The sequence below is a fragment of the Chrysoperla carnea genome, chromosome 1 (assembly GCF_905475395.1).
Source record: "Chrysoperla carnea chromosome 1, inChrCarn1.1, whole genome shotgun sequence".
Taxonomy (NCBI): Eukaryota; Metazoa; Arthropoda; class Insecta; order Neuroptera; family Chrysopidae; genus Chrysoperla; species Chrysoperla carnea.
Genome location: NC_058337.1, coordinates 11493550 through 11520976, shown reverse-complemented (window position 1 = coordinate 11520976; position 27427 = coordinate 11493550). Strand labels below are relative to the sequence as shown.

The following is a 27427-nucleotide window of genomic DNA, read 5'->3' as shown; positions in this document are numbered from 1 at the left end:
ACATTTTAAGTTCACAAACTAAAGTTATTTTATAGATTTTGGGATATTTGACCTTTTTAAAATGTTTTAAAAGTTATTCTACCTGATTTACTTTACGGCTTAAACACCCTTCACCAAAATGGCGCGGGGGTTAAAACTAAAAGGTTTCGATTTAAACCATATAGTTTTTTTAGGATTATTTTCTGAAGTCAATGCATAAAACCGCAACTCGTTACAGGCAGCAAACAATTTTTTTGAAGGAAAAAGGTTCGTTTATTATACTACTATGCAAAGATGTCCACTAAAATCTACACTCTCTCTTGAGCGCCACTTTGGTTTGAACGACTTGATAAGAAAAAAGAAACTTGTTGAAACAAGAAATTATAGCCTAACATAAAATTATATAATATTTAACAACAAAAACATATACCAAGCGAATATTGGTTATTTCAAACAAGTTTCATTTGATCCTGGATTATCATTAGTTGAAAGCGAAATACGTTTACAAACCAAGAATATGCCGATATTAACTTTATTTACTGATATTGTGATGGCAATATAAGAGCGTCAGTGCAATAATACCAGCGGCGGTTTCCTGATTAAAGTATTCAAAAGTAATGTGTTACAATGCAATCCGACTTCGACTAAATTACACCCCAGTATTCCGCTCGCAAAATCATTAAAAATAATTAAATTTGAATGATTTTGCGGGTGGAGTACTGGGGTATAATTTAGGCGCAATCGGATGACATTGTAGAAAGAGGTATAATTAGTATTTGGGTTTTATTTACACAAACAAAAATATGTTTTTAGTTTTTATTTATTAATTTAATTTAAAATATAACAAAATTATTTAAATAAATGAAGCACATCAAGCAAAATGAATGCCCTCTGAATTGAATGCGTGTAATAAGCTGAAAAAGATAATTTTAATTAGATTTTGGGAAAAACAAATGACATTTCACTTTTATACCATGTATATATGAAATATACATAGTATTATAAGTTTAGTCCCAAGTTTGTAACGCCTAAAAATATTGATGCTACAAAAAAAAAATTGGTATAGGTGTTCATAAAATCACCTAATTAATCCATTTCCGGTTGTCCGTCCGTCCGTCCGTCCGGCTGTCCGGCCGTCCGTCTGTGGTCACGATTACTCAAAAACGAAAAGAGATATCAAGCTGAAATTTTTACAGCGTGCTTAGGACGTAAAAAGTGAGGTCAAGTTCGTAAATGAGCAACATGGGTCAATTGGGTCATGGGTCCGTAGTACCCATCTTGAAAACCGTTAGAGATAGAATAAAAGTTTAAATGTAAAAAATGTTCCTTACAAAAAAATAAATAACTTTTGTTTGAAACATTTTTTTGTAAACATCACTGTTTACCCACGAGGGCGTTAATTAGGTACAAATTTTATAGTATGTAATTAATATAGGAATATCAAAGTGAATATCTTTTGTTATTTACATGACGTCAAAAAAAACAAACGACTGTGCATCAACACTTGCGCATTATATGAGAATATCAGTTAAATATGTCAGATATGTATGTATGTGAAATGTGACAGAGTTATCAACACTGCCTATACATGGTATTTCAACAATTAACTCAGTCAATTGTTTGTTTTCACTTGTTAATAATATGATATAAAGTTCTTCAGTTATAAAGACTATATTGCAAAAGCATCAACATTCTAAACAACTTCTAAACAATAATGTTTAACGCTATTTGATCTTTCAATCACGGTTTAATCGATTTCTGTCAAAAATAATTGAATTCTTCAATTTGTATTTTTTTATGGTTCACATTTTATAAAGTTTTTAAAAATTATTTTTGAAATTTGATATTCAACGTGAATTTCTGGTAGTATAACTGGTGTTATTAAAAAGTCTCGACATTTAAATGCTGGCCTATAAACGAAGCCGTGGTTAAAATCCGAACGATATTATTTTGGCATAAATTGCTTCCATCTGTTTTACATTAACAAAAATACTTGTAGCGAATACAGAACTGAATGTAGTGCGTATTTAAAAATATTTATATCCTACCTAATGAAATCGTCGATATCCATTGTTCTTGCCCGTTTTTGGTCAGCTTCTACTGTTTTTAAAATCGTTTCAATTTTTGATTTTATGTCAAAATTTGGATCAATTGCCTAAAAAATATAATAAATAATACGATAATTTTACATCAAAAAATTAGAACCAAGCTAAACTTTGTCGAAAACCATTATTGGGATAATCTGAACGTATTACAAAGACTATCTTTCATTTAAACCTCGGTTTTTAATTTTTTTTTAGAGAATGAAAGGTGATAAATTTGATTTTTCTTCGTTAATAATTTAAAAACTCTAGTTTTTGGAGTAGAATAGCCTTATGTTAATCTATCTCCTAAACGGAAGAACCGATTTTGATTTGTGTGTGTTCTTAGCAAAATTTCAATTGCGAGTTTAGTGGAAGTGGAAGAGAGGCGATGATATTCAAAATCGGTTCAGTTTGGTGAAGACTATAAGGAAAAAGATAATTTAATAGAAAGTGTTCTTAGCTATGTTTCAAGTGCGAATTTAGGGTTGCGTACCCTAAAACATTTGTCGGGGATTTTTTAAATTTTATAAACATTTGTTTTTATACGTGTATACAGGTTATATTATTTATGACATTACTTCTACTCTAAATAATTTTATCTATCTTATAATAGACCAGGGATGGAAAGCCTTTATGTATCAACTATCAACGTGTAATTTTTTCTAAAGATCTAAAGAAATTTTTAATGAGGCCATAAACGTACCGTCAGACTTCTTGATTATTGGGAAAATATAACACAAATAAATTTTAAAATACAGTTGTGTCAACGAAATTGACTAATATGTCATGTAGTCCACCATGTAACTACAATATAAAACGTGTTCATAGTGAACTTTGTGATCGATGGCTTGCCCAAAATATTGTGTCATTGGTTCGCTATCCCTGCCAATGATTCTAAGCTATTCTTACTCTTCACAGATCACTTTTCAGAATAGGTTCTGGATATCCAATTAAAGATTTCTACCAAAGTTGGTCCTATTTTTTTCACAGTTACAGTTTTACTTGACCTATTAGCAAGAAGTAATAATAAATTTTCAAAGTGAACACACTTACAATATTATTTAAACTACAATGTCGTTTGTAATTTGCTTCTAAAGCCGCAGTAACACCTCCTTGTTTAAATGCAGCTGATAAGGTTTTATTCTTTCTCGTAAATGCAATACGAGTTAAGGCATCCCATTCTGGATAACAAATTGGTGGAGGGGGTCGAATCGGTTCAATTCGAACAACATTTGATTCTACTTTCGGTGGTGGACGAAAATTATTTTTTCCTACCTAAGAAAAATATTATATTTAGAAAATCATTCAAAATAATATTATTTTATATTGTCTAGTCCCTTCCTTTAAAACGTAGTAACGCGAATTAAGATATGAGCGAAAAGTTCAAAATGCGATGAAAAGATAGAGAAAAACCCACATATAAAAAAAAAATTCTTGTTCTTTGCCGCAAAAAAGAAACTTGTACCTACCCAATTGTCGATATTTTAGATCTCATACTTACCGGTTAAATTCACTTAAGCAACAACAGAGGTCGTTAGTGCATAAGTTTTTGTTCACGATATGGACTCTACAAAAAACAAAAACGACATACCCATGTCCAAATCAACGTTTGCCACAAGTTAAATTTTTAGAAACTTTTTGTAGTTATGTTCATGAGAAATATCTACACAATAAAATCAAATTTTTCTTCTATTATTAATCGAAAATTTAGAGCAAGACAGAATTAAAAATTGAAAACATATTCAGCAATTTTACTTCATACATTTCCAGCATACATTCTTTTTTTAAAAAACATCATCAAATGTGATGATGAATGGATGATTCTATATTTCTATGCCGATTTTATGCAGAGAAAATTTATAACAACAGCTCGCAATATTTTAAACCGCAGTAACACTGAGAGACGCATTTTAAAAAAGAGAACTAGACTACTATTCTCACTTACCTTCATTAACATATCGACACGAGCTAATAACTGAGTATTTATTGATAATCTACAATATAATTTATCTCCAGGTTTTGCAACCAGACGCTGTGCGAATTCTCTTTGAAACATTAAAACAGCACATCGAAATTGGGGCCTGAAAATTTGTAAATACAGCCATATTACTAGATTAACTTACTAAAGGTCGATTCACATTATACATAAAAAAAAATACATGTTTACATAAAAATATTCTTGTGTGGTAATAGAATTCGACAAATTTATCATATAGAAATGAACTTGTGTATTATCAGCGAAATAAAGAGATTTTCTTTTCGACAGTGGATTGATTGTTGTTTCAAACGTTTGAAACGCTTAAAATTAGTGAGCAACAAATCATTTCTTTAATCGGAGTGTAATATCTGTTCAAAGGTTACACTATTGGCTATCGAAAACATACTCATCTTATCTCAGCTGAAAATATACAAAAATGAAAGTTTAAAGTCGTCAAAAATGAAAGGTTCAAATTTGAAGAAGTGTAAAAATGAGCAAAAAACGATGTTGTTTCGAGTTCCCTGCGATTTTAACCAGTGATACACAACGATTTGACACTTTGCATGTTGTATATTTCTTCATTTTAGAATAAATGAAAATACCGACCGAGACCGACTCTCCCTCATCGAGTTTCCTAATTAAATAAATACATATTTTATAAAACATAATAAATAAAATACACCATATCCCTGTAAGAAGAGATTTTATAAAAAAATTTATGAACCAATCAAAAGAAAATAAGATGTAAATAACACGGCAAAGTAAAGGTGCTTACTAATTTTTAGGCAAAACTGAACGGTTATCAGATGGAAACAGGTGAGTGGATATTAATAAATCATCCTAATCAATTTTCAATTTATGTAATATACAGGTTGGGCCATTTTAATTTATACACCTAAATATCTCGTTTTGTAATTAACCAATCAAAAAATTACTTAACAAAAGTTGCATAGTTTGATGGGGAGCATCATGTTCTGATATCAGATTGGACCTAGTTCTTAATAGTCTTTAATAGTTAGTTTAGATCCTAAATATTTTTGTTTTAAAAATATTATTTGAACGTTAACTTTGTGAGGAAATGCGACTTAAAAATATGTCATTATTGCATTTAATCGAAAGAAAATACGCTTAAAGTTCATCGATAATTGTAGGTCAAAGCCATGGATACAGGCAAATGTCCTCTATTGAACTTAGCACTTTTGGCTGAAGCATTTTTCCGCAGTTAGTATTTTTTTCTTTCTATTAAAAGCAATAATGACATATTTTCAAGTCACATTTCTTTCGAAAGCTAACATTTTTCGAAAGAGTGTTTTGGACAAAAATTGTTAGTTTTTTATCAGGATCAACTTTCTAATTTAAAGTATTATTCTATCTCTTACCGTTTAGGATCTAAATTGGCTACTAAAGCAACCCCATCAAACCCCAATGATGTACCCCATCAAACTCTAAAACTTTTGTTTAAATTATTTTTTGATTGATTGAATGATTAAAATGGCTACAATTGCTACATTAAAAAAATACTTTTGTGAATAAATATTACCTGTGTAATAATAATTTAAAAACTAAAGGAGAACTAATTTGATATGGCACATTGGCAACACATAAATCGAAAAATGGTAAATCAGATTTCAACACATCTCCAATAAGTATTTGTAATTTTGGTTGGTATTGAGTTCCTTGCACACGCTTTTGAAGTTCAGCCACTAACCTTTAAAACCAAATAGTTATTGAAAATTTTATAACAATCACATACAATCTATTCAGCGAGCGAAATTTATACACCGCCTCATTACTACCACACGTAGAGAATTTTAAGAAAGCTTAGAAAAAATGAAGTAACTTTTCTATATGAATGGGCATTTGAAAGTATTTCCCTAAGATCAGAAAGAAAATGGGGAAAACATTGGCTTATTTCTAACAAAATTCTACGAATATCGATCCACAAAGAAATTTTTATATTTTTTATCAAAATATAAAAATGAACATTTTCGCCAAGCTCGTTTTGTTAATGAGCTAACTAAATTTTCTTTGTTTTTATTGATCATAAACTCAGACGAAAATTATCAAGCGACGGCTTTTTGTTATATAAAACAATTTTTTGTATATCATAACCGCAGGTCTGTTATGGCAATAAAAATTCATGTTTTTACCTTTCAGCAATTACGTTAAAACTGTCATGAAGCAGTAAAATCGCTTTATTAAAATCCCTCCGTCAAACAGAAATAAATCGGTGTTAAAATTTCCCTCACTATTATATGACATTAAATAAAAACTAAATTCACAAGGGAATTGTTATACCAAGAGCCAGATTATTTGAAAAATAATCGTCGTGCGCTGGACTTCTTGCACTTCTTCAGTGTAGGAATTGATCCCAATAATATTTATTTATACACAGAGTAACAAATTTTAATCGATGGACCCACATATCTTCTAAAATACACTACAAAAAAATGTTTCGTACAAAAATTATTTGGATTAAAGTGGGACACATCATATTCTTCCGTCAGATTTTATCTGCGTCTTCTGGGTCCTTTAATAGTTAACTCAGATCCTTAACTGTAGGAGATAGAATAACACTTTAAATTAGAAAGTTAAACTTCATAAAAAAAACTAACATTTTTTATTTAAAACATTTTTTCGAAACTCGTTAGCTGTCGGAGATATCAAGCTGAAATTGTGTTGATTTTTAAAATTTTTCTAATTTATAAAAAAAAAATGCAGGCACTGATATTCAACACTTTCTATACAGAGTATTACAACAATTAACTCAGTCAATTGTGAGTTGATCAGTCTTGCCGATTTGGTTCCATTAAAAATTTATAGCAAATAACAATAAGCATACATACACCAAAGATTGAATCCGTTTTTTCTAGTTAATCCCCTTGATATTATAATTTAGCTTTTATTTATTGTCATAAAGGTATACCGTCATAAATTTAAATTGATTTTGTACCGTGGGTCAATTTCACAGGCTATAACTTTTTTACATCTGCTTAATAATTGAATTGTTAAGTTACCAGTACCAGGTCCAACTTCAAGAACAACATCGGTAGCTTGAACGGCTGCTTTGTCTAGTATAGCAGTTATTATTGCTGGATTTTTTAATATATGTTGTCCAAAATCCTTATTAAACATAATCCCTAAAAAAAATTTAAATTAAGTTTAATTAATTAACTTTAAAAGGAATATAATTTTTAATTTTACCTTGTTTGGCCACTTCATTGTGAATTCTAGATTTTTTTTCTGCTTTAATTTTGGGCATTTTTGGTATATTCAAATATACACATTTATCCTCACTTTTAATGAAAATATTTCAAAACACGTGTTTGACGTATTTACTATTTGGATGATAGGTTAGGATTACCCAACAGATCTGTCATTACAACAAGTGAAAACAAACAATTGACTGAGTTAATTGTTGAAATACCATATATAGACAGTGTTAATGGCCCAATCGTTTGTTTTTTGACGTCACGTAAATAAAAAAAGATATCCACATTTAAATAGCCACACACACATAACTGATATTCCAATATTAATACATACTATAAAATTTGAACCTAATTAGCGCCCTCGTGTGTAAACAGTGATGTTTACAAAAAAATGTATAAAACAAAAGTTGTTCATTTTTTTATGAGGAATATTTTTTACATTTAAACTTTTGTTCTATCTCTAACGGTTTACAAAATGGATCGTACGGATCCAAGACCCAATTGACCTATGTTGCTCATTTACGAACTCGACCTTACTTTTTACGTCCTGAGTACGCTATAAAAATTTCAGCTTGATATTTTTTTCGTTTTTGAGTTATCGTGTTGACAGACAGACGGACAGATAACCGGAAATGGACTAATTAGGTGATTCTATGAATACCTATACCAAAATTTTTTTCGCTGTATCAATATTTTTAGGCGTTACAAACTTGGGACTAAACTTAATATATACTATGTATATTTCATATATACATGGTATAAAAATACCACTAATCTACATTATAACTGGATAGAGGAACCCCATCCCATGAATATTTTTAAGATCTCAGTGCCGCGATAGTAAAAAACTAAACCTTTTATCAGGTCACCGAACTGATCATTTTCATTGAATAAAAAATTATAGAACGATTATAGAATGCGTTGATATATTTATTTATTTTGTAGAAATTTTGTTTTATTGTGTTTAAAGCGTGCTTTTGACAGCTGATTCCTTTCGTTATTTAAAAAGATTGCTCTCTTGTAAACTCTAACGGTTTACAAGATGGATTCTACGAACACAATACCCAAACGAACTCAAATTCATTTTTTACTTCCTGAGCACGCTATAAAAATTTATTTTTATATCTCGATATCTCTTTTTGTTTTTGTGTTTCCAGGCAGACAGATGGTCATACGGAAATGAACTAATTAGGTGATCTTATGATCAAAGTTTTGTTCTCATCATCAATATTTCGAAGGAATACATACTTGAGACTAAATTTAATATACCTTGATATATATTTCATATATACCGGGTATAAAAATGTAAACACTTATTTGAAAAGTTTTGCAAATGTCTGCTGCCATCATGTGGCCTAATTTGGCAATATGAGAATACGTCTCTGAATTTATTTTTAAATATCAATTTATTTACTAATACCAATATTATTATTTATTTCAAAACTGATTTTATTCTTCCAGAATAGTTTTTATTTTCAAATGGAATATATAATTCGCCTACAAAATTTGTTTTACAATCAATTTTCTCCCAATGTGAGATATTATGTAAGTTAGCTAAATATAAAAATTAGAATTGAATTTTTGAAAATGTTTTATTAACTTAACAAATTAAGTCAACCAATATACAAATACAATAATATATACAGTTTATTAATACATATAAATATTAAATTCATTAAGTTCAATCATCATCCACTGGCTTTAAGAATTTTTTTTTCTTTTTTGAAGAATCTGAATTTTCATCCTGTCTATGTCGTTTTGCATACTTTTGAAATTTTTTATTAAAAGTTCTTGAAACTCCAACATAATGTTCAGCCATGCTTTCGTCTGATATACTTGTTTCAAGACGTTTATCATGCTCTGCAGCTAATGCTGCTGCTTCTTCAGCCATTATTCGTTCGATCTCCGGATTGATACCACCAAATGATAATCTACCTTTAATAACATCTTCACATGCACCTCGACTTAATTCAGTTATAAAAGTCACTTCTTTTTTCATTTCATCGGTAATTTCTGATGCATATAAACTTTGACTTTCTTGAACCTCTTTTTCTTTTTCGAGTTTTTGTTTACTTTTTTGCATGAATCGCATGCTTAGTAAACCTTTGGATAAAGAAGTCTTTAATTCACCGCGAGACATTTTTAAAGTTAACTTTAAAAGTTTAATAATTCGAATGTTAACAACTCTATTTAACAAAATATAACCTTAAAATATTTAAGTAATAATGAATGTAGCATTAAAAAACTAGGATCATTATATTAAATTAATGAAAAAATAATGTTATATTTAAATAAAATGTTTAATTTTCATTTTTTATTAAATTAATTGAAGTTTAAACAAATTTTTTTAATTTAATAATATTAGTGATATTGTCACATATATGTAAACACCATGCTGGCTATTGAGATTGACTAAATGACTATGCATGGCGTTCCGAAATACATTCTAGTTTAATGGACAGTATAGAAAATAATTATTAGTTACTTGGTTGATTAGACATATAGTCCATTGAAATGTTACATTGACTGAACATTTTTGGGAGGACGCGATTTTATTTATGGAACATGTAGGGGGGGTCAATACAACCTTAACCCCAAGTTTGTGGGGTTGGCACCCTTGTCCCCCGCCCGCCATCTTGAAAAAAGGGGTGGAAACATATTTTTAGCTGTATCTTGTAAACTATTGATTTCTCCAAAAATTTGTAAAGGCATAATTTGTAGCAAATTGTCGTGGCTACAATTTTGTCTATGTAATTTTTTGCAATAAACTTAAAATTTAAAAAGTTATGAGCAAAAAAGTGACAAAATTTTGTCAAAAATTTTTTTGTTTAATAACTTTTTTTCTTGTCATTTTATCATAAAATTAGGTCAGAGCACTATTATAGAGAATACGTTTATGAACATTTCCCCATAATTAACAAAAATTTTCGGGAATTTTGTTCCCTAAAAAAAAATTTGAATATTTTCAGCCATTTTCCCAAAATTCGGGAAAAAAGACCAATTATATATATTTATTTATATGGTAAAATTAAATTAATCTTGATACTAATTGATTTTATAAAAAAAATTTCAAACAAAAGTTGTTGGAATGTAGAGTTAACAATTTCGATTTTGTTTTGAACAATTTTATTTTATAGAATTTTTAAATAAAAGTTTATAAAAAAATATTTAATTTTGAACAAATTTTTATTAAATAAATAAATAATTAATATATAAAACAAATAATTAATTTTAATGTAAATGTTATTCGTACTGTAACCCATTTACATCTACGCATGCTTGAGCCCTTCTTAAGATGTTTGTGGTTGCTCTGCTTATTATTTCCGGAGTTATTGTTCTAAAAGAATCAAAAATTCGTCGTCTTACTTCGACTCTACTGTGACTATCTCTTTTATACACCAAATTTTTATTATATCACAAAAAAAAGCGCATGGATTGAGATCTGGAGATCTCGCGGCATTACAATGGGACCACGTCTTCCAATCCAATTTTCTCCATACACTGTATTGAAGTGATTTCTGGCAACCCTTAAAAAAGGGGCTGGTGCTCCAATAATTCGTTGTCTTATTTCTGCGCATAAATTTTTGTATTATGACTGTAAGATCATTTTGTAAAAAATTTAAATAAATTTGTCCGTTTAATCTGTGAAGAAATTCAAATGGCCCAATCAGTAAATTATAATAGTAAAAAAAAAAATTAGATGTTAAAATTAAACAGAAAAATTATTTAAAAAAAAATATTACCAACTCATCATCTACAACACCTGGCCAGATATTAATTCTGGCCATCGGTGTATTGATGTCTGGTTTCTTTCACATCTCGTGGATTAACATCACTCCAATGTACAAAATATTTCTGTTGATTGTTCCATTAGGTATGAAAGTAATTTCATCTGTCTGCACAAAATATACCGACAGAAATTCATATTTTGACGTTGTTAAGCCTTTTGATATATGATATTTTGATATCGATGAGTTGAAATTTTTGAGTCCTAAGTTCCCAATCTAACGGCACAAATATTTCTTTATGCAAATTTCTGTAAACGGTAAACAATTTTGAATGAAAATCTTAAAAGCTAGATATAAAAAGTTAATGTTTATATGATACAAACAAAAGAGTAAAAAGTTCAAAAGTCACAACTAGAAGTCGGTGTTTCTAATAAAGAAATATTTCTTTATGCAAATTTCTGTTAAATGTTTTGGGATTAGTGTAAAAGAAATACATAAATTATGGAAAACAAACTCGCTAATAAAATTCTTTCAAAACAAAATATACTTTTTCTACCTTTTTAAAAAATACTTTTATTCCGCTAACCCAATAGTTTTTAAAACTTTTAAAAGTAGAAGAAAAGAACTAATTCTGCACTTTTTTTTTTTAATAATAATGAATTATTTTTGTATATTTTTTATTTTATAAAGTAACTTGTAACATCTTCAAAAAATAAAAAATTCTTCATATCTTCATAAAAAATTTTCGATCGGTGATATAATAAATTATTGTTAAAAAAAATATATTTACTTAAATATACCATAGCTCGGAGTTTACTTAAATATACCAATAGTTAGTCTACACTATTATTATTATGCCACGCGAACGAAGTGGAACTTCGTTAACTCGAATCTCAAGGGAAATGCAAAAAATTTCGAGTTGAGAAGACTTGAGTGAGTTTTTGACAAGTAGTTGAGATACAGAGGACTTAATTGCTAAATTTTCGACTTAGAAAGGCGCGATTATATTTTACTATCTACGACGTCATCATATTTTACTAACTACGACTTAGAGAGTCTGCTTTTGAAATTCGAGTTACAAAGTATAAATATATCAATACCTCGTAGGGAATGAGGGAATAATATTTTGTTCAAGTTACAAAGTCTTAATAATTCGAGGTACCATGTATTTTGGGGTTCAGTGGAAGGGAATGGGATTATTTTTCGACTTACTTGAGGATTACGACTTAACAAGATTCCATTGTATATTATATTATGCTACTTTCATATAACCAAAATCTAACCTTTTCAAGAATATCTGGCGTCTTCAAAATACTTTAAATAGCATTTAATTAAGAACTATTAACACTCAAAGAAATTGGTCAAAGTTCTTTGATGTTACCAAAAAACGTGAATTCTGTTTGCATGGTTACTAGAACTTTGATAGTGTAAACATGAAGGTTATAAAGAGTAAACATGGTGTAAACATCCAACTTTGACAGATAGATACTTGGATGAAATCGTAACAGTTGCTAATTTCACATCAATTCAATAGTTCAATACATTTTTATGAGGTAAATAAAAACTCCAAAAACAAAAACCATTATACTGGAAAAAAACTAAGCAAAAAAAAGGCTGTTATATGGATTAAAAGTTCGGGCAGCGAAACTTTGGGGTTTTTCTTTTCACATCAAAATAAGTATTTTTTAAAATTTTTTACTTTCCCGGAGTGGTGCAACATGTCTAACCAACAAAATGGCGTCAAAAATGGAATTTTTTCAGAAATTTTATCATTTTTATTTTATATTCGAAAGAGGAGACATCATTAAGTATGACAAAATAAGGAATTTACGGACAAATTTTATAGGATTAAATTATTTCAAAGTCGTTAAGAATAGGTATCATGAAAAAATCTCAAATATGGTTATAATTATGTTCTTGATGGAATCGAAAATAAAAAATCACCCATGAATAAATAATAGTCCAAGAAAACAATTTTCCAAAATAGCGACCTTTTTCATGACTTAGACTTTTTTGGACATATCTCGGTTTCTAGTGGTCGTATCGAAAACATAAAAAGTAAAATTATCGTAACAAAATTCCTTATAAACCTTGTAACCATGTAAAATTAATAAATATCACATAAAAGCTTAGAAACAATGTTTGGTACCTACTTAAGTAATGTAATAAGTCAAAGAATATTTAACTCTTTTTAATTTTTGCTTACCTACACTAAACGATAAACGATAATCGACTATAAAATCGTGTTTCCGGATAATTCATTTGTTTCCTGCCATTCCTTTCCTTGCATTTGAATTTAGATACATCTTAGAAGTAAAAATTGAAAATGTTTTGGAATTCAAACAACATTTTTAATAACTTGAGGGTGATACCAAAGACAAGGAATGCTAGCAAAACTTCTTAGACTAACATTTTTTTATTAATCATTTGAAATTTGTTCGCTCTATTCTGTTATATCTTACTCGTCACCTAATTGCTTTGATCCGCATGCAGATAAATTGTTTTAAGAAGTTAACTAGTTGAAATCATTTCTTACAAAATTGGTCTGTAAGGCTATTCACACATAAGAATTTTTACAATTCAGGAAACATCCGGAAACATAATAATCGATTTTACTTTGTAGACGTCCTATTCTTGAAAAAATCGAATTTTGATTAAAAGAAAGATGGCATAAAAGCCACCATTTGCGGACATTTAATTTGATGTGTTTACTGACTACTCTATCGGTATGTACCTAAGAATATGGACTACTTTTTACCTAAGTATAGTGTAAATAACACAATCGATTTTTGATTATTCCTCTGTTATCTAAAATTATTCGAGTATTATTAATTTATGATAAGATAAAATTATTAAAAACATGTAAAAATACACAATTGACTGTATTAATTATTGAAATACCTATATATAGTCTGAGTACAATCGCAGGCGTTCCGAAGATCTTATATCACTTCCAAGGGCCTCTGTTCGCAAAGTTGTTACGGCTATTACAGGACACTGGTTGGGCGGCAAGCATGCTGAACGCTTGGGCCTGGAAGTGTATCACAACTACTGCAGGAGCTGTCACAGTGGTGAGAAGGAGGACACAATGTCTCATCCTCTCTGTCACTGTCCAGCTCTTCTCATCAGGAGATGGACTTACTTGAGCCAGCCTCTCTTTGACGACCTCTCCGACCTAAAGTCAGTCGACGTTAAAGCCCCCCTGCTGTTCTTAAACAGCTCCAAATGGTTCGTGGAGTAGTGGCCGGGGATAGGCCTACCCATTTACGGTATCACAACGGACCCTATGGTCTAAATGTGTCCCACCCCAGGACAGCCACTCTAACCTAACCTAACCTATATGTAGTCACTATTGAATAATACTGCTTGTATTATTTTTATAAGTAAGACAAGTTAAAAAATAAAAAAGTTTCATGTTGAATAAAATGGCAATTTTTTTCCAAAAATTTCTAAGATTTTAATTTAATTTTCTGAAATCTTCATATGCTATCACACGATTTTTTTAACCAAAAATATATTATCCGATGGATTTAATATAAATTAAAATCATTATACTCACTATTAAAGCTATACTTACAAATTTTCAACTCTTTATTTTTTATAGTTTGCCCTAATTTGAACCTTAATGAGAAAACAAATATATTTACGAAAAAATGTTACAAAAAAAGTTCTTAATTTTTTTATCAGAAACATTTTTTACCTTTATACTCCTGCCTGTTACGGTTTATAAGATGGGTAATAGGGACCCAAAGTCCAATTGACCTTTGCTTGCTCATTTATGAACTCAAACGTAATTGTTACGTCCTGAGTTCCTGAGTATGCTGTAAAAATTTCAGCTCGAGATTTTCGTTTTTGAGTTATCGAGATGACGGACGGATAGACGGGCAAACGAAAATGGACTAAAATTTTGTTTGCAGCATCAATATTTTTAAGCGTTATATAAACTTAGGACTAAATTATAATACTGATATATTTCATATATTGGGTATAAATTGTTATTTTTTATGTAATATCTAAATTTGTATTACCGAAAAATAATGATATCAGGTTTTTCGTGTGATAACATTATCAAATGACGAAATGTCAAAAATGAAGTAACGTTTACGATTGACAGAGGTTTTACTGTAGATCAATTATTTATTATCCACCTGTGAATTATCTGGTAGAGAATAGAAAGGAAGGAGTAATTGTAAATTGTGATCAGGTGTCATAATTTTTTTCACAACAAAAATATCTTATGTTCGTTTGAATGTAATTTCTTAATATATTTCTAATCTATTTATTATTTTTATTTATTATAAATGTTTTTGTTATCTATTTTATTCGATTATTAAAATTAATGTCTATGTGAAATGCATGCTACATTAAATTTATCCAAGGTTAACTTTTATTTATTTATTTTTATTATATATCTAACAACGTTTCCATGACTTACCTTTATTATTATTTGTATTATTTGGTATTTAATGCAATTAATCATTTTTAATTTATGCATTATTTGTTTTAATTTCTTTTCAATCTATTAATTATCAATTGAATTTTCTGCTAGTAAGATATGAAATAATTTAATGCATGTAATTTTCCGTTTGAAATTTAAATCCATTGGACAAAACTACAAAAATTTAACAAAAAATGAGTATCCGTGAACAAATGAAAAAATACTATTAAACATTTAATTACACAGCTGAAAATTATAAATATTTAATCAAGTTTTCTTTTTTTTTAATTTTAGGCTGACACAAGCAGTAGTAGTAGTGGAGAATTTCGTCGACAAGGTTCACTACGACGTGTTTTACCACCAGAACCTAATGTTGAGCCTAATATGTTAGTACATGACATTGAAACTGATAAACTATGTAAAATATTCCAACAGGAATATATTATATTAGCCGAATAGTACGTACAAATTATAATTAAACGATAAGGCTATTTGTACATAAGCGGGTCTCTAGCGGACCTTTAGCGTAAATACTTTTTAAGATAAATTATCTGAAAAGCTGGTTATTATCATTACAAGTTAGTTGGGTTGAGTTTATCGACAATAGTGGAGTTGATTGGGTTCTGTTTTTAGCCCTTGCGTTCAAAAATGGGACACTGGAAAACGCAAATATTCTATTCACGCTAGAGATCCGTATGTGTACGAATAGCCTCACTCCTAATTAAAATTTCGAAAACTTAAGTTCAAAGATTAATTCCTTATTTTTATTTTAGTAAAATGCTGCAAACTGAAAATATACAAGGCATTTATGTTATTCCGTCCTATAAAAGTTCCTTTTGTAAGTATAACGAAAATTTTATGCCTAAATATTTTTAAACAAAGGGTTTTATACCTAAAGATTTTTAAACAATGGGATAGCTAAATAAAGAACCACAAATCTTCGTGGCTCTTTTCCGTTCAGTTTTGGGTTTCCTACTCGTTGGAGAACCAGTTCACACTCTCTGGCGGCGTTAATAAGCAAAATTGTTACATTTGGAGAACAGAGAATTCATACAAGATCTATTAAACGTCATTGCATGCCCAAAAAGTGACTGTAGAGGTGGTCATTTGATTGATTTTGTATTGAAAATCTAGTCCAAATAAATTGCAAAGGACCAAATAGACCTTTTTCATGAAAAACAGAAATGCTTTTTGTTAATTTTTTATGAAAATATAGGTCGAGTAGAGCCTGGAACTCAAAAATTACGAATTTTTAACAATGAAAAAACTATCAAAAAAACTTGTTAAAAAGTGACAATATTTGAAATAATTTAAAACATTTTTTTTGGCTCCACTGCACACGTGATCTGTGATGTCAATCCGACAAGCAATGACAATAAAACAGTGTCAACAGTCGTATTAATATATATCATTATTATCAACTTTAAATGACGTCAAACCGACCTTCGTGTAACTTCGTGTGTTTTCGCCAATTTGAATTTTAATGATTTTCATTCTGTTTTCTCGGTCATATGGCTCCAAAAAATCGGGGAAAAAAATTAGCCCATTTATCAAGACTTTTACTTTCATTTAAAAAAAAAAAGAAAAAAAAAATGTGAAAAAGATCTATTGAATAAAAATACCTCATATACAAAAATCGGTTGCTTGTTAAATGTTATTCAATGTTTACATACCGACATAAAAGATGGTGCACCCTATACGTCGTTGATTTTTTTTATGATTTTGATAATATTTCGTAGAACCTGAAAATAAAATAATATACAAGGTGTTCGTTTTTAAAAAACACAACTTTGATGCTTTTCATGTTTTTCGGACATAATATTCATTACGAAAATAATTTTAAAATGTAATAAGTCACCATCTATACCAGAAAAAAAATTTCTTAAAATCAAGCAGTTAAGCCTTAATCTTTCGGGTCGCATAACGGGAACCCCGTATATATATATATATATATATAATATAAGTGCTCTGAGAATATGGGTTCCGAAAAACCTTTTTTAAAAATTAAAAACCTACATTTTTAAGTGCTTTTTCAAAATTTAATTTCTTTTGGACTTTAAAATTTTGCTAAACTTATAAAAATGAATCGAAGTGTGTGTTTCTGAACCACCTTATGTTCAGAAACACACACTGGTAATATTCCTAAACCAAGATCCGCCTAAAATAAATCTTTTCTTCTATTTATAGTATGGTTTGGAGTTATTTTTGTAAGAAGCGGTATATATGAAGATGGCATTTTTCGATTTACTATTACATTACCTGATACTTTTCCTGACAGTGGATTTCCAGTAAGTAACAAATTAATTCTTTAGTAAAGATCCCTGAACAACCTTTTGAATGCATTCGAATTAAACTTCGTTGATTCGAAAATATTTATTAAATGCTGATCAAATGTCTAAATGACCACTGATATCGATACAAATCAGACATCGAAAAATAAGAAAATAAGATATGATGAGAATCAAATTTTCTTATTTACAAAAATCGTACTTGAAAATTTTACAACCGATTTGGATAATTCCTAGCATTTTTGATTCAAGGTAGGTTCTTTGATAATAACTGTAAGAAAGTAATTATTCTTGAGGATTTATTACATAAAAAAGACGTCAAACCGTAAAAAACATGAAAAAATGGGTAAATACTAGATAACTTTTATAACATGTCCTAATTTTTTTGTAGAAAGTATAGATAAATATATATTCCGAAAGCTCAATATTTTTAGTTTTCAAAACCGTTAATTAATCGAAGTTCGGTAGACGGAAAAGTTGACAGAGTTACAATTGTTTAAGTTCGCGGAGTACACGAAAAACGGTTTTTCCACTATAACTTGAAAATTTGGGGTGTTATACAATTTTGAAACACATTTTCGTGATGTTCACATCAAGACACTAGGTCCTTTGAAAAGTGCAAAAGCACTGGAGCACGGTATCATTTTTGAAGTAAACTCAACCTTTCTAAAAATTTGAATATTGATTCTACTAAGTATCAAGATAAAAATGTCCGCGGCCTAAAAGCGCTAAGAACTAAGCGTTAAAATTCCATTATTTGTATACGGTGTTTGCTAATTCGGTGATAATCTAAAAGGAGCTTACTTTAACTTGCGCTCTTCTGCAACAAGTTTAACAATTATTAAACTACTGATAAAAAATGCACTGCTCTCGAGCTAAATAAATTTTTAAGTTTTCTCAAATACTTAAAGTACTACTTGCGTTTCCTCAAATAGCTCATAAGCTTTCCATTAATAAAAAAGGGTGGCTTTTTGACATGTGCTTGAAACTCGAAAAATAACTTGAAACTCGATCAAAAATGCTTCAAACGAAAAATGTAGGCGCACATCTTACACATACAGCTAAAAAGTCGAAAAAAAACGAAAATACTTCCTTCTTTTGTTTACAAAGTTTTTACAACCTAATAAACAACTGTGGAAAATTTCAAAGATGCATAAATTTTTTATTTATTACCATACCATGATGTTTATTACGATTTTATTTATTACCATAATTTTATTAGACTAATTACCATTAGTTAATTAATAACCTTAACTGAACTTTATTTATTTTTTAGCGTGTCGATTTCCAAAGCAAAGTATTCCATCCACTAATAAATAATGAAACGGGTGAATTGAATATTTGTGGTGGTTTCCCAGAATGGCGTAAAGGTGAAGAACATATATGGCAATTATTACAATACATAGTGTATATATTCTTGAATTTAGATCATTCTGTAAAACATTGTATAAACATTGAAGCAAAAGACATGTACTTAAATAATCGAGATGAATTTGTACAAAGAGTTAAAGACAATATTGATGCGAGTGTAAAACAAGTATACGATGTACCACCTTTACCCGATAAACATTATATACAATTTAGTCAATATGATCATGTCAAACATGATCCTGTACGATTAGCTATATTAGAACCGACACCAGCTGAAAATAATCGATCAACTGGTTACTCTTGGGTTGAACCTGGTACTTTTAAACCATTAAGTAAAACGTGCAATCAATCAAGCCAAGATCAAGATTCATAACATTTTTATATACAATTTGGTGGAGTGAGTACCTGGAAGTTTTGACCTCGGATTTCCGTAATAGTGAATGAATTTGTATGGTCGAAGTGGGATTGTGTGTTTAATAGCATAAATTGCGAAGTTTACCTCTTTTTTTGTGCTCCTAATTTTTCTATTAAAAAAAAAATTATATATTTGAGCATATAATTATATTTAAAATAGTATAGTATATATGAAATATATAGCAAGGTAAGAAATATCAAGCGGGAAGTTTTTATAGCGTACTCAGGACGTACAAAGTGAGTTTGAGTTCGTAAATGGGAAGCATCAGTCAATCTTATATGGGGATCTCTTAAACCGTTAGAGATATAATAAAAGTTTGAATGTTAAAAATGTTTCTTTAAAAAAATATACCACTGTTTACCCGTGACTGCGAAAATTAGGACAAAACTTTGGTGTTCATTTTCTACAAAACTATACAAGGCAGGGAGTTGAAAATTTCCAGGTAGCGTCAATTAGTAGTTTTGTGAAACATTCTCGAAAAACGAAAAAAAAAAATCTAGAAAATACTTTCGACAATTTCGTCATTTTTGAAAGTATCTTCTGAGTACTTTTTGAAAGTGATGTTTACGAAAAAATATTTCAAACAAAAGTTGTTTATTTTTTTATAAGAAACATTTTTTACAAAAACTGATTTAAATAAAAGTTGTTAATTTTTTTATAAGGAATAACTTTTACATTTAAATTTTTGTTCTATCTCTAACGGCTTATAAGATAGATCCTTTTTCATTTGATTGAATGATTAAAAATTTTTGAAGGTATTTTCTAGACGCCTTCACGAGTAAACAGTAATGTTTACAAACAAATATTTCAAACAAAAGTTGTTTATTTTTTTATAAGAAATAACTTTTTAAAATTTTGTTCTATCTTTAACGACTTACAAGATAGTTCCTTTTTCATTTGATTGAATGGGCAGCCGGTCAATTTTGAAGCTAGAAAGTCGAAAAAAAAAAAATTTTCGAAAACCAATTAAAAGGCGGAGGCCATAATTGTGTTGATTATATAAACTTTTCTAATTTTTAATATTCTATTTTTAATTTGTCTGTTTGTTTGTTTTCTTTTTTTTTTTAAATTTTAAACTTGCATTTAAACTTAACTAAGAACGCTCTTCGTTAAATTACCTCTCAAACAAAGAAAAAAAAAATTAAATGCCACAGACAGGCACGCAAAGCGGTCAAACAAACTTATAACACGCCTCTTCGGGGGTTAAAAATGGAGATCACAATTTTTTAATAGGTAAACTTTTTCATATATATTATTAGCTAAACATTCTATGTATGTTTTTTAATTTTCAATCACTATCTCGGAAATCCGAGCTTTTTGTTTGTTTAATGCTCCAGGAGCTCCACTAATTATTATAAGAGCCAGTGTATCGAAAAAAAAAAAAGTTGTATTCCAACTTGCAATCATTTGTCCAAATATACTGATGTCGGTGTTTATTTCCTAACATACGAAAAAAATCGATCGAGTGCGAGTTGTATTAGCGTGGAAACAGTTCAGCCATGAATCACCTTTCTGAAGTTGACCTAAATTTTTTTTGTGGCACTTAAAATATTTGTGATATTACCACGTAAAGAAAAATTGCTGAAATGACTGCAGGTTGGAATTCAACTATTTTTTTTTTTTCGCTATAGATAGGCTCTTAGACTAAAAATACATTGTACATACAAATAATATTATAGACATTTGTTTTTAAATTGTGCAATTTTAATATTATTTTTTTAAACTAGTTTTTTAAGCTTTAAAGATATATTTGGTTCCTAATACGATCTTGTTAGGAATGTTGTTAATAAAGTTCATAGCTAATTCTTTTACTATAATTACAAGTTTGTTTATATTTTACATGAGCCTTAGCCTGTCCATCAAAATTTTTATATTATTTTATTTTATTAATTTAATTGAATTTTACCCCTCTTTTATACTTCCTTGAAAGGTAGCGATATCAAATATTTTGGACATTTTCATAATTCAAAAACCATTAGCCGTCTAATGTTGAAATTTAGAATTTAGCAATATTATGTAACCTCTAGTTCTGCACCTTTTTTGACCAGTTTATAAATGTAAAAGAGAGTTATGTGGTATCTACATAAGATTTTTTTTAAGTCGAATCACTTTCTGTTGGGGTAATAATGGAAATTAGAATAAAAACAAATATTAATTTCCCTTTAAAATAAATTGAATCAGCAATTTTGAAAAGGGCACATCTCGTTTTTTTCATGACAATATGTTTTGAATGCTTCCCTGTACCAATTGTGTTTGTAAAATGCATGTCTTTGGTATTGCTTTGCTATTGTCAACGTCATGGCGTGTACAGAAATAATTTTGAAAAGGTCACAACTCTAAGAGATGATGTCCCAAAATGTAACTCAAAAATATTTTTATTAAATATTATACTTAATTAGAAAATAATTGTTTTTTTCCGGAAAAGTTTAAGTATTCAGACATGTGCCCTTTTCAAAATTGCTGATTCAATTATTTTATTTTTATTCAACGCGAGAGATCAAGGCTTACAAGATCAGTTTCCTCAAAAGAATAAAAATATGAACTAATATTGGGGGATATGAACTAGTATTAGATTGATTTTATATCCATAATATTAATGTACATTTTATGATACTTTTTTAACATGTAGTGTTTATTTAAAAATATATTTCCAAAATTATTTAAAAAGAGGCCTTAATGACGTAAAATGATCCAAAAAATCTTGGATAGCTTTATCTGGTTCAAAAATTGATATTTAACTGTTTCTGGGGACAAGGGGAAATGTACAAAAATTGAAACAATAGTGTTTCTGGTAACATCCGGGACATTAATCTATAAGCTTTTTTGAATCAATTGACAAAATGCGGTTCCTGTATTTTAAAATACATTTGTGGATACATATGATTAATGATTTTACAAGACATTCTGTTAACATAAAATTTATTTAAAATAACTAAGATATTAATTTAGGTTTTGATCATTGATCACAAATATTCAACATTTAAAATCCATACAGAGCAATGTCTCAACTCTCCTACTGTTTTTTTAAATTCTGTCGAGATAATTTTTTAATATCGTAAAAACTAGCTGAGAGTATAGTGAGTTTTACATGGTTTGATATTTTTGGAATCAGAGAATATTTTTGAAAGATACCTTGAAAATTCATAACGCATTTTTGAAACGCATTCAATAATGAAAGTGGAGTTGGTATTATAAACAAAGTGAGAACTTATGTAAAAAAAAAAAACAGATGTTTAAATATGACTTTTTGTACTTTTTCTATTATATTTGTACGAATTTTCTCGTATTAAGCACAAATGATTTTTTAATGACAATTAGTATAATACATTTTTGTTAACTTTGAGTATAGACATAATTGTTCCGAGAGGAAATAAATACCACAATACTATAAATAAATTGTATATTGAAACAAAATTTTTTAATATAATTTAAAATAATGCCCATAATGAAGCGAAATTTCCACGATTCTTTTTGTCTGACATTTTGAGAATTGATAATGGTAAGTTTTGTGGCTCAAGTATCGAATGTATGGAAATCAACTTTTTCGATTTTCATGTTTTCCGACAGTTCTGTTTGTCATATAAGTTAAAAGGAAGTGGAGAACAGAATGCGTGGAAAAAATGAAAGGAATTTTGCAACTGTCAAAATGGTTGAAAAATGTAATACTACACAGATTCCGAATTTTGATAAAGGAATGCCCAAAAGTCATAGAGCATAAACGATTTATAGCAAATTTTTATAAAAAAAAGATATTGATTATTCAATTACGAACCACTCTGGCTGAAAAAATTTTTGAAGTCAAGTCTTAAAAACTCTGAAAAAGTCTTAGGAACTCTGAATTTCTCAACGTTTTTGGACTGTCTAATTCAGAGTTCCTAAGACTTTTTCAGCGTTTCTAAGACTTTAGAGTTTTTAAGACTTATTTTTTCTTCAAATATTTTTTCCACCAGGGCAGTTGAAGAAAAGAGGGAAAATTGTGTCGATTTACCTAATTCTGTTTGTTTATAAGCTCCAGCGGACCTTTTAAGTATGCTTTTTTATTTTTTTTTTTACTTGCATGGATAGAATTTGTATTAAAAACACCATGTTTTTCGAAATTAGTAATGTGTATAAAAGAAAGTAATGTGTGTAACAGTGTTTGCGGAGTACAAAAACAACGTAGCAAACAACTATTACACTAAAAGGGTCATAACTTTCTTTTATACACATATCAAGAAAATTCGATGTTCTATGTGTCAAATACGTTTTATGTGTCTGTAAACTCTCTCGCGGTCGCAATTTTAGTCCGATTTGAATAAAATTTGGCATTAAGAAGAGTTTTAGTATTTGAATTGTCAAGTTTGTTAATAAGAAAAATCGACAGATAAACAAGGGGGGAGGGTGTGTGCAAATACAAAATTTTGAATTTTTTCAAAATAAAAAATATTTTTGTATTTTTTGATCAGTTTTTTTAAGCAAAAAAGTACTCGTATAATTTTTTCTCTTGGCACTTATTTTTCGAAATAAAAATTCTTCGAAAAATAAAAAGGGAATCTCTGAGGGAATTTGCTTAGCTAACACAGCTCCTGTGTTATGTTTTTTTTTTAAATTTATAAAGGCAAGAAAACTCAAAATACATTGGAAGCAAGCAGTCTTGGGTTAAAAGCCAGGTTAGTCCAGGAGGACACTTAAATTTTTTAGTTAATCCAGGAGTACACTTAAATTAGGAAGTTGTTTCTTCCATTAAAAAGGTAACATTTTTTCAGAAACTGCATACAAATTTTTTTTGCAAGTCTTCTACGGGATTTAGGGAGCTTTTCGAAAAAAAATTTTCTAGTACCTAGAAGTTCTCTGTTCTTTATTATAAACATCATATCAAATACAGAAAATGGTAGGCCTTTTTAACGATTTGCTATTGTTTCGGACAGTTGTCCAAAAACTATTCAAGTAAAGAAAATAAATATATTTTACCTTTATCAAACAGCGCTTTTACTTTAGCGTGTCTTTACTTGAACAGTTTTTTGAAATATGTTCGAAATAAAAAATAATCATTTTTTTAAATAAAATGTACACTTGCTTCATTTCAGAAAATTCGCTATCAATAAGACTACGAAGGTTCGCAAGCATGGCGATTTGTAAATAATAAATTAGCTAATTTGTTTTTTCTGTTGACTTAATTGTTGGTACCAATCATGATTTAATTTATACTTTTCATTATCCCACGTAAAATATTCAGGTATTTCACTATTTTTATTACTAAATTCAAAATATTTACTAAATTCAATTGCTAACTTCGATCGAATTAATCCAATTCCACTATATTTATCAGGAGCTGGATGATAAATTCGTCCATTTTCTGGTTTCATATAAATTGTTTCAGGTTGAAATTTAACACTTAATAAATCTCCTGCATATGCATACGACAGATGATTTTCGTTTCCTTTTTTGATTACATGTGTGTAGACTATTGGTAGATCATCACATCGAATAAAATTTCTTTCGCGACCACAAATTGATAGATAAGGAAAATCTTCCATATATCTCCCAGTATCATTTATTCGCAAACGTTTGAAGAAGAACTCTAAGAATTTTTTGTCTTTGAAGCATGATGTGAAGTTTTTAATTCTTGCATCATCTAAAAATAACTGAAAATTAATTGATTATTTGTAATATAATCCTGTACAAAATTATTAGAGAATCCTGTACGAAATAAGCTCCGTAATCTTTCATACTTCTTAACTAATTTACTATAATTTTGGGGTTCGAATAATTTGAATTTACCCGCCTGTCAAACATACATTTATACAGATAAAAGGGGTGGAAATACACCGATCTCATAGATTATTGATATCTTTCTCATCCCTAGTTTATAGTGCTCTACGTAAACAAACAAGCTAAAATAACATAATCAAAAAGTATCAAAAGTGATTAATCGATGAGTTCTTATACAAAGAGTTTTCTTTATAGGCATGACGAATTTCAAAAAGAAGTATTGGAGTTTTTTGGATCCGATATTGATGAGGATCGACTTGTTCTACACAGAAACTAGTTCGTAGTCATTTTGAAGTAGAAAAAATTGCTAACCCAAACAATATAGCTATAACAGCAAATCATCAATGGAAAATGACGGAAAACCGGAAATGGATTTTATGAACACCTCACCTATACCAAAAGTTAATTGTTCGTAGCATCATATTTTTAAGCGTTATAAACTTGAGACTAAACTTCTCTGGTGGAAAAAATATTTGAAGAAAGAAAAGTCTTAAAAACTGAAAAAGTGGAAAAGTCTTAGGAACTCTGAATAACTTTGGATTTCTCGACGTTTTTGGACTGCCTAATTCAGACTCTTAAGTTTGAATAACTCTGACAGTCCGAAAACGTTGAGAAATTCAGAGTTCCTAAGACTTTCAGAATTCTTCTTTCTACAAAAATTTTTTACACCAGAGTTAGTATACCTTGATATACTTCATATATATAGATAGTATAAAAATTACTAAAAATTATATTAAATTAATCCAGGTATTATAAAAATACAGAAGGGAAAATAACGGATGCAGAGGGGGTAGTAGGGGAGGTGTAATAGCCCTTCCCTGAATAATTGAAATTTAAAATCTCAAATCCACTATAATAAATAACCAACCAAGAGTAACAAAATTAGTTATAATTATGAACAGGCGAATTTTCGAATGAAACAGTTTTTATATTCTCCTAATACTGGAGACTAAGAAGTAACAATAACTGCAACAATTAACAAAATAAAGATATAGATAAGAATTCATAACCATAAAATTATAAATCTTAATTACATACATTTGACCCATATGACGTCATACCATATCTTTAAGAAATTAATTTAGAGAACGCTAGCTTGTAAGTGGATGCGATATGCAAAGCGAGAGAGAAGACGAATTTCTGCGTCAAAAAATTAAAGAGCTTCCTTTATTGTTTAGTTGATGAAACACAATATATCATCGAAATATCTGATAATTGTGAATTAACAGAAATTCAAAAATACGGACTCTATTATCATTTGTGGTTGAGCAGTATTTGTTTCATCCTCCTTGATTGCGAAGTATGTGAAAGAGCAATTAATTATCCAGTACCTTTAACAAATGCAAGCTCTGATCACACAGATGCAATAAATTCTGGCCACTTTAACCATCCTAGTGAGGCAGTATATCAACTTCTGAAAAAAGCCGAAGAAGTTTTCACTAGCTATGAAAAATCATTATAGCATCTGTAGAATGTTCATGAGCTTTTAACAAGAAATATTCAGCATTGCAGGATTAGAATACTTGTCTTTATATTATCTTAGTGCATGGTACTGATTAGTGGTCTATTGTATATATGTCTGTGATTTACTAGACTATATTTTTATTCATATCTATAGTAATTACGAATTTTATTTTTGATTATGTTATTTAGTTTTGTATGAATCTGTACAAAATGGTACAAAATTTATTTTGGACTTACAAATGATAATTAATGATTTATAAATTTTTAGTTAAATAAATTAATCTTTTTAAATGTTAGTAAAAAATTTTGCATTAATTTTATAGTTACCATTCCTTGATGATCGATAAAATAAAAATATTCTCGAATTTTAGGTTTGGGAGATTGACCCTGCACATATGATATGAACATTTTGGTCGTCACTGTTAAATGCCTTTTGTAAATATTCCATTTGGATGTTAAAATAAACATTTCAAATGTTTCAACAATATAAAATAAACAATAAATTAATTGAATATGACAAATTGGCAAAATTGAACTTTAGAATCGAAACTTTATAGTAAAAATGATTTGTTACTATTTAAGTCTATGGGACATTTCACACTAGTTATCAAATTTGACAACTATTAGTATAAAATGGACTGTTAAACGTCACTTTGACTTAAATATGTCAATTGTAATTTGTCTGATTATGTTATGTGATTTTATAATATAAATTTAAA

General features: G+C 29.0%; 4 protein-coding genes across 8 annotated transcripts; 1 reads left to right on the top strand and 3 right to left on the bottom strand.

Annotated features, from left to right (window-relative positions):
• Window positions 1-842: 842 nt before the first annotated feature.
• Window positions 843-7404, bottom strand: LOC123305458 (probable dimethyladenosine transferase). Its single transcript, XM_044887172.1, has 7 exons — window positions 7246-7404; window positions 6995-7181; window positions 5582-5749; window positions 4009-4144; window positions 3117-3338; window positions 2028-2134; window positions 843-893 (listed from the first exon to the last, which is right to left on the bottom strand). Exons 1-7 carry the CDS (start codon window positions 7301-7303, stop codon window positions 851-853), a joined length of 921 nt encoding a protein of 306 aa, XP_044743107.1. The 5' UTR covers window positions 7304-7404; the 3' UTR covers window positions 843-850.
• A 1336-nt stretch (window positions 7405-8740) lies between these two features.
• Window positions 8741-19859, top strand: LOC123305459 (protein crossbronx homolog). Of its 5 annotated transcripts, none has more exons than XM_044887176.1 (5): window positions 8741-8798; window positions 15714-15877; window positions 16193-16257; window positions 17607-17707; window positions 18984-19859. In XM_044887176.1, exons 2-5 carry the CDS (start codon window positions 15804-15806, stop codon window positions 19449-19451), a joined length of 708 nt encoding a protein of 235 aa, XP_044743111.1. In that variant the 5' UTR covers window positions 8741-8798; window positions 15714-15803; the 3' UTR covers window positions 19452-19859. The 5 variants fall into 5 exon arrangements, with proteins under 5 accessions (XP_044743111.1, XP_044743110.1, XP_044743109.1 ...); XM_044887175.1 differs by lacking the exon at window positions 8741-8798 and adding an exon at window positions 15088-15232; XM_044887174.1 differs by lacking the exon at window positions 8741-8798 and adding an exon at window positions 15284-15360.
• Window positions 8827-9490, bottom strand: LOC123305462 (M-phase phosphoprotein 6). Its single transcript, XM_044887179.1, has one exon. The coding sequence runs from the start codon at window positions 9391-9393 to the stop codon at window positions 8935-8937; it is 459 nt and encodes a 152-aa protein (XP_044743114.1). The 5' UTR covers window positions 9394-9490; the 3' UTR covers window positions 8827-8934.
• A 4462-nt stretch (window positions 19860-24321) lies between the features above and the next one.
• Window positions 24322-27329, bottom strand: LOC123305461 (UPF0598 protein CG30010). The gene is made up of 2 exons (XM_044887178.1): window positions 27036-27329; window positions 24322-25117 (listed from the first exon to the last, which is right to left on the bottom strand). Exons 1-2 carry the CDS (start codon window positions 27174-27176, stop codon window positions 24620-24622), a joined length of 639 nt encoding a protein of 212 aa, XP_044743113.1. The 5' UTR covers window positions 27177-27329; the 3' UTR covers window positions 24322-24619.
• Between the last annotated feature and the right edge of the window lie 98 nt (window positions 27330-27427).

Bases quoted from the DNA above. Each gene is read 5' to 3' on its own strand.
- LOC123305458 (XM_044887172.1), bottom strand. From the start codon at position 7,303: ATGCCCAAAATTAAAGCAGAAAAAAAATCTAGAATTCACAATGAAGTG. The intron at 2,135-3,116 runs GTAAGTGTGTTC...TATATTTTTTAG, and splicing joins ATTGTAGTTTAAATAATATT to GCAATTGATCCAAATTTTGA. The intron at 894-2,027 runs GTAGGATATAAA...TATCTTTTTCAG, and splicing joins GATATCGACGATTTCATTAG to CTTATTACACGCATTCAATT.
- LOC123305459 (XM_044887174.1), top strand. From the start codon at position 15,334: ATGCATGCTACATTAAATTTATCCAAG. The intron at 15,361-15,713 runs GTTAACTTTTAT...TTTTAATTTTAG, and splicing joins CTACATTAAATTTATCCAAG to GCTGACACAAGCAGTAGTAG. The intron at 17,708-18,983 runs GTAAGTAACAAA...TTTATTTTTTAG, and splicing joins TTCCTGACAGTGGATTTCCA to CGTGTCGATTTCCAAAGCAA.
- LOC123305461 (XM_044887178.1), bottom strand. From the start codon at position 27,176: ATGTTTATTTTAACATCCAAATGGAATATTTACAAAAGGCATTTAACA. The intron at 25,118-27,035 runs GTAACTATAAAA...ATTAATTTTCAG, and splicing joins TTATCGATCATCAAGGAATG to TTATTTTTAGATGATGCAAG.
- LOC123305462 (XM_044887179.1), bottom strand. From the start codon at position 9,393: ATGTCTCGCGGTGAATTAAAGACTTCTTTATCCAAAGGTTTACTAAGC.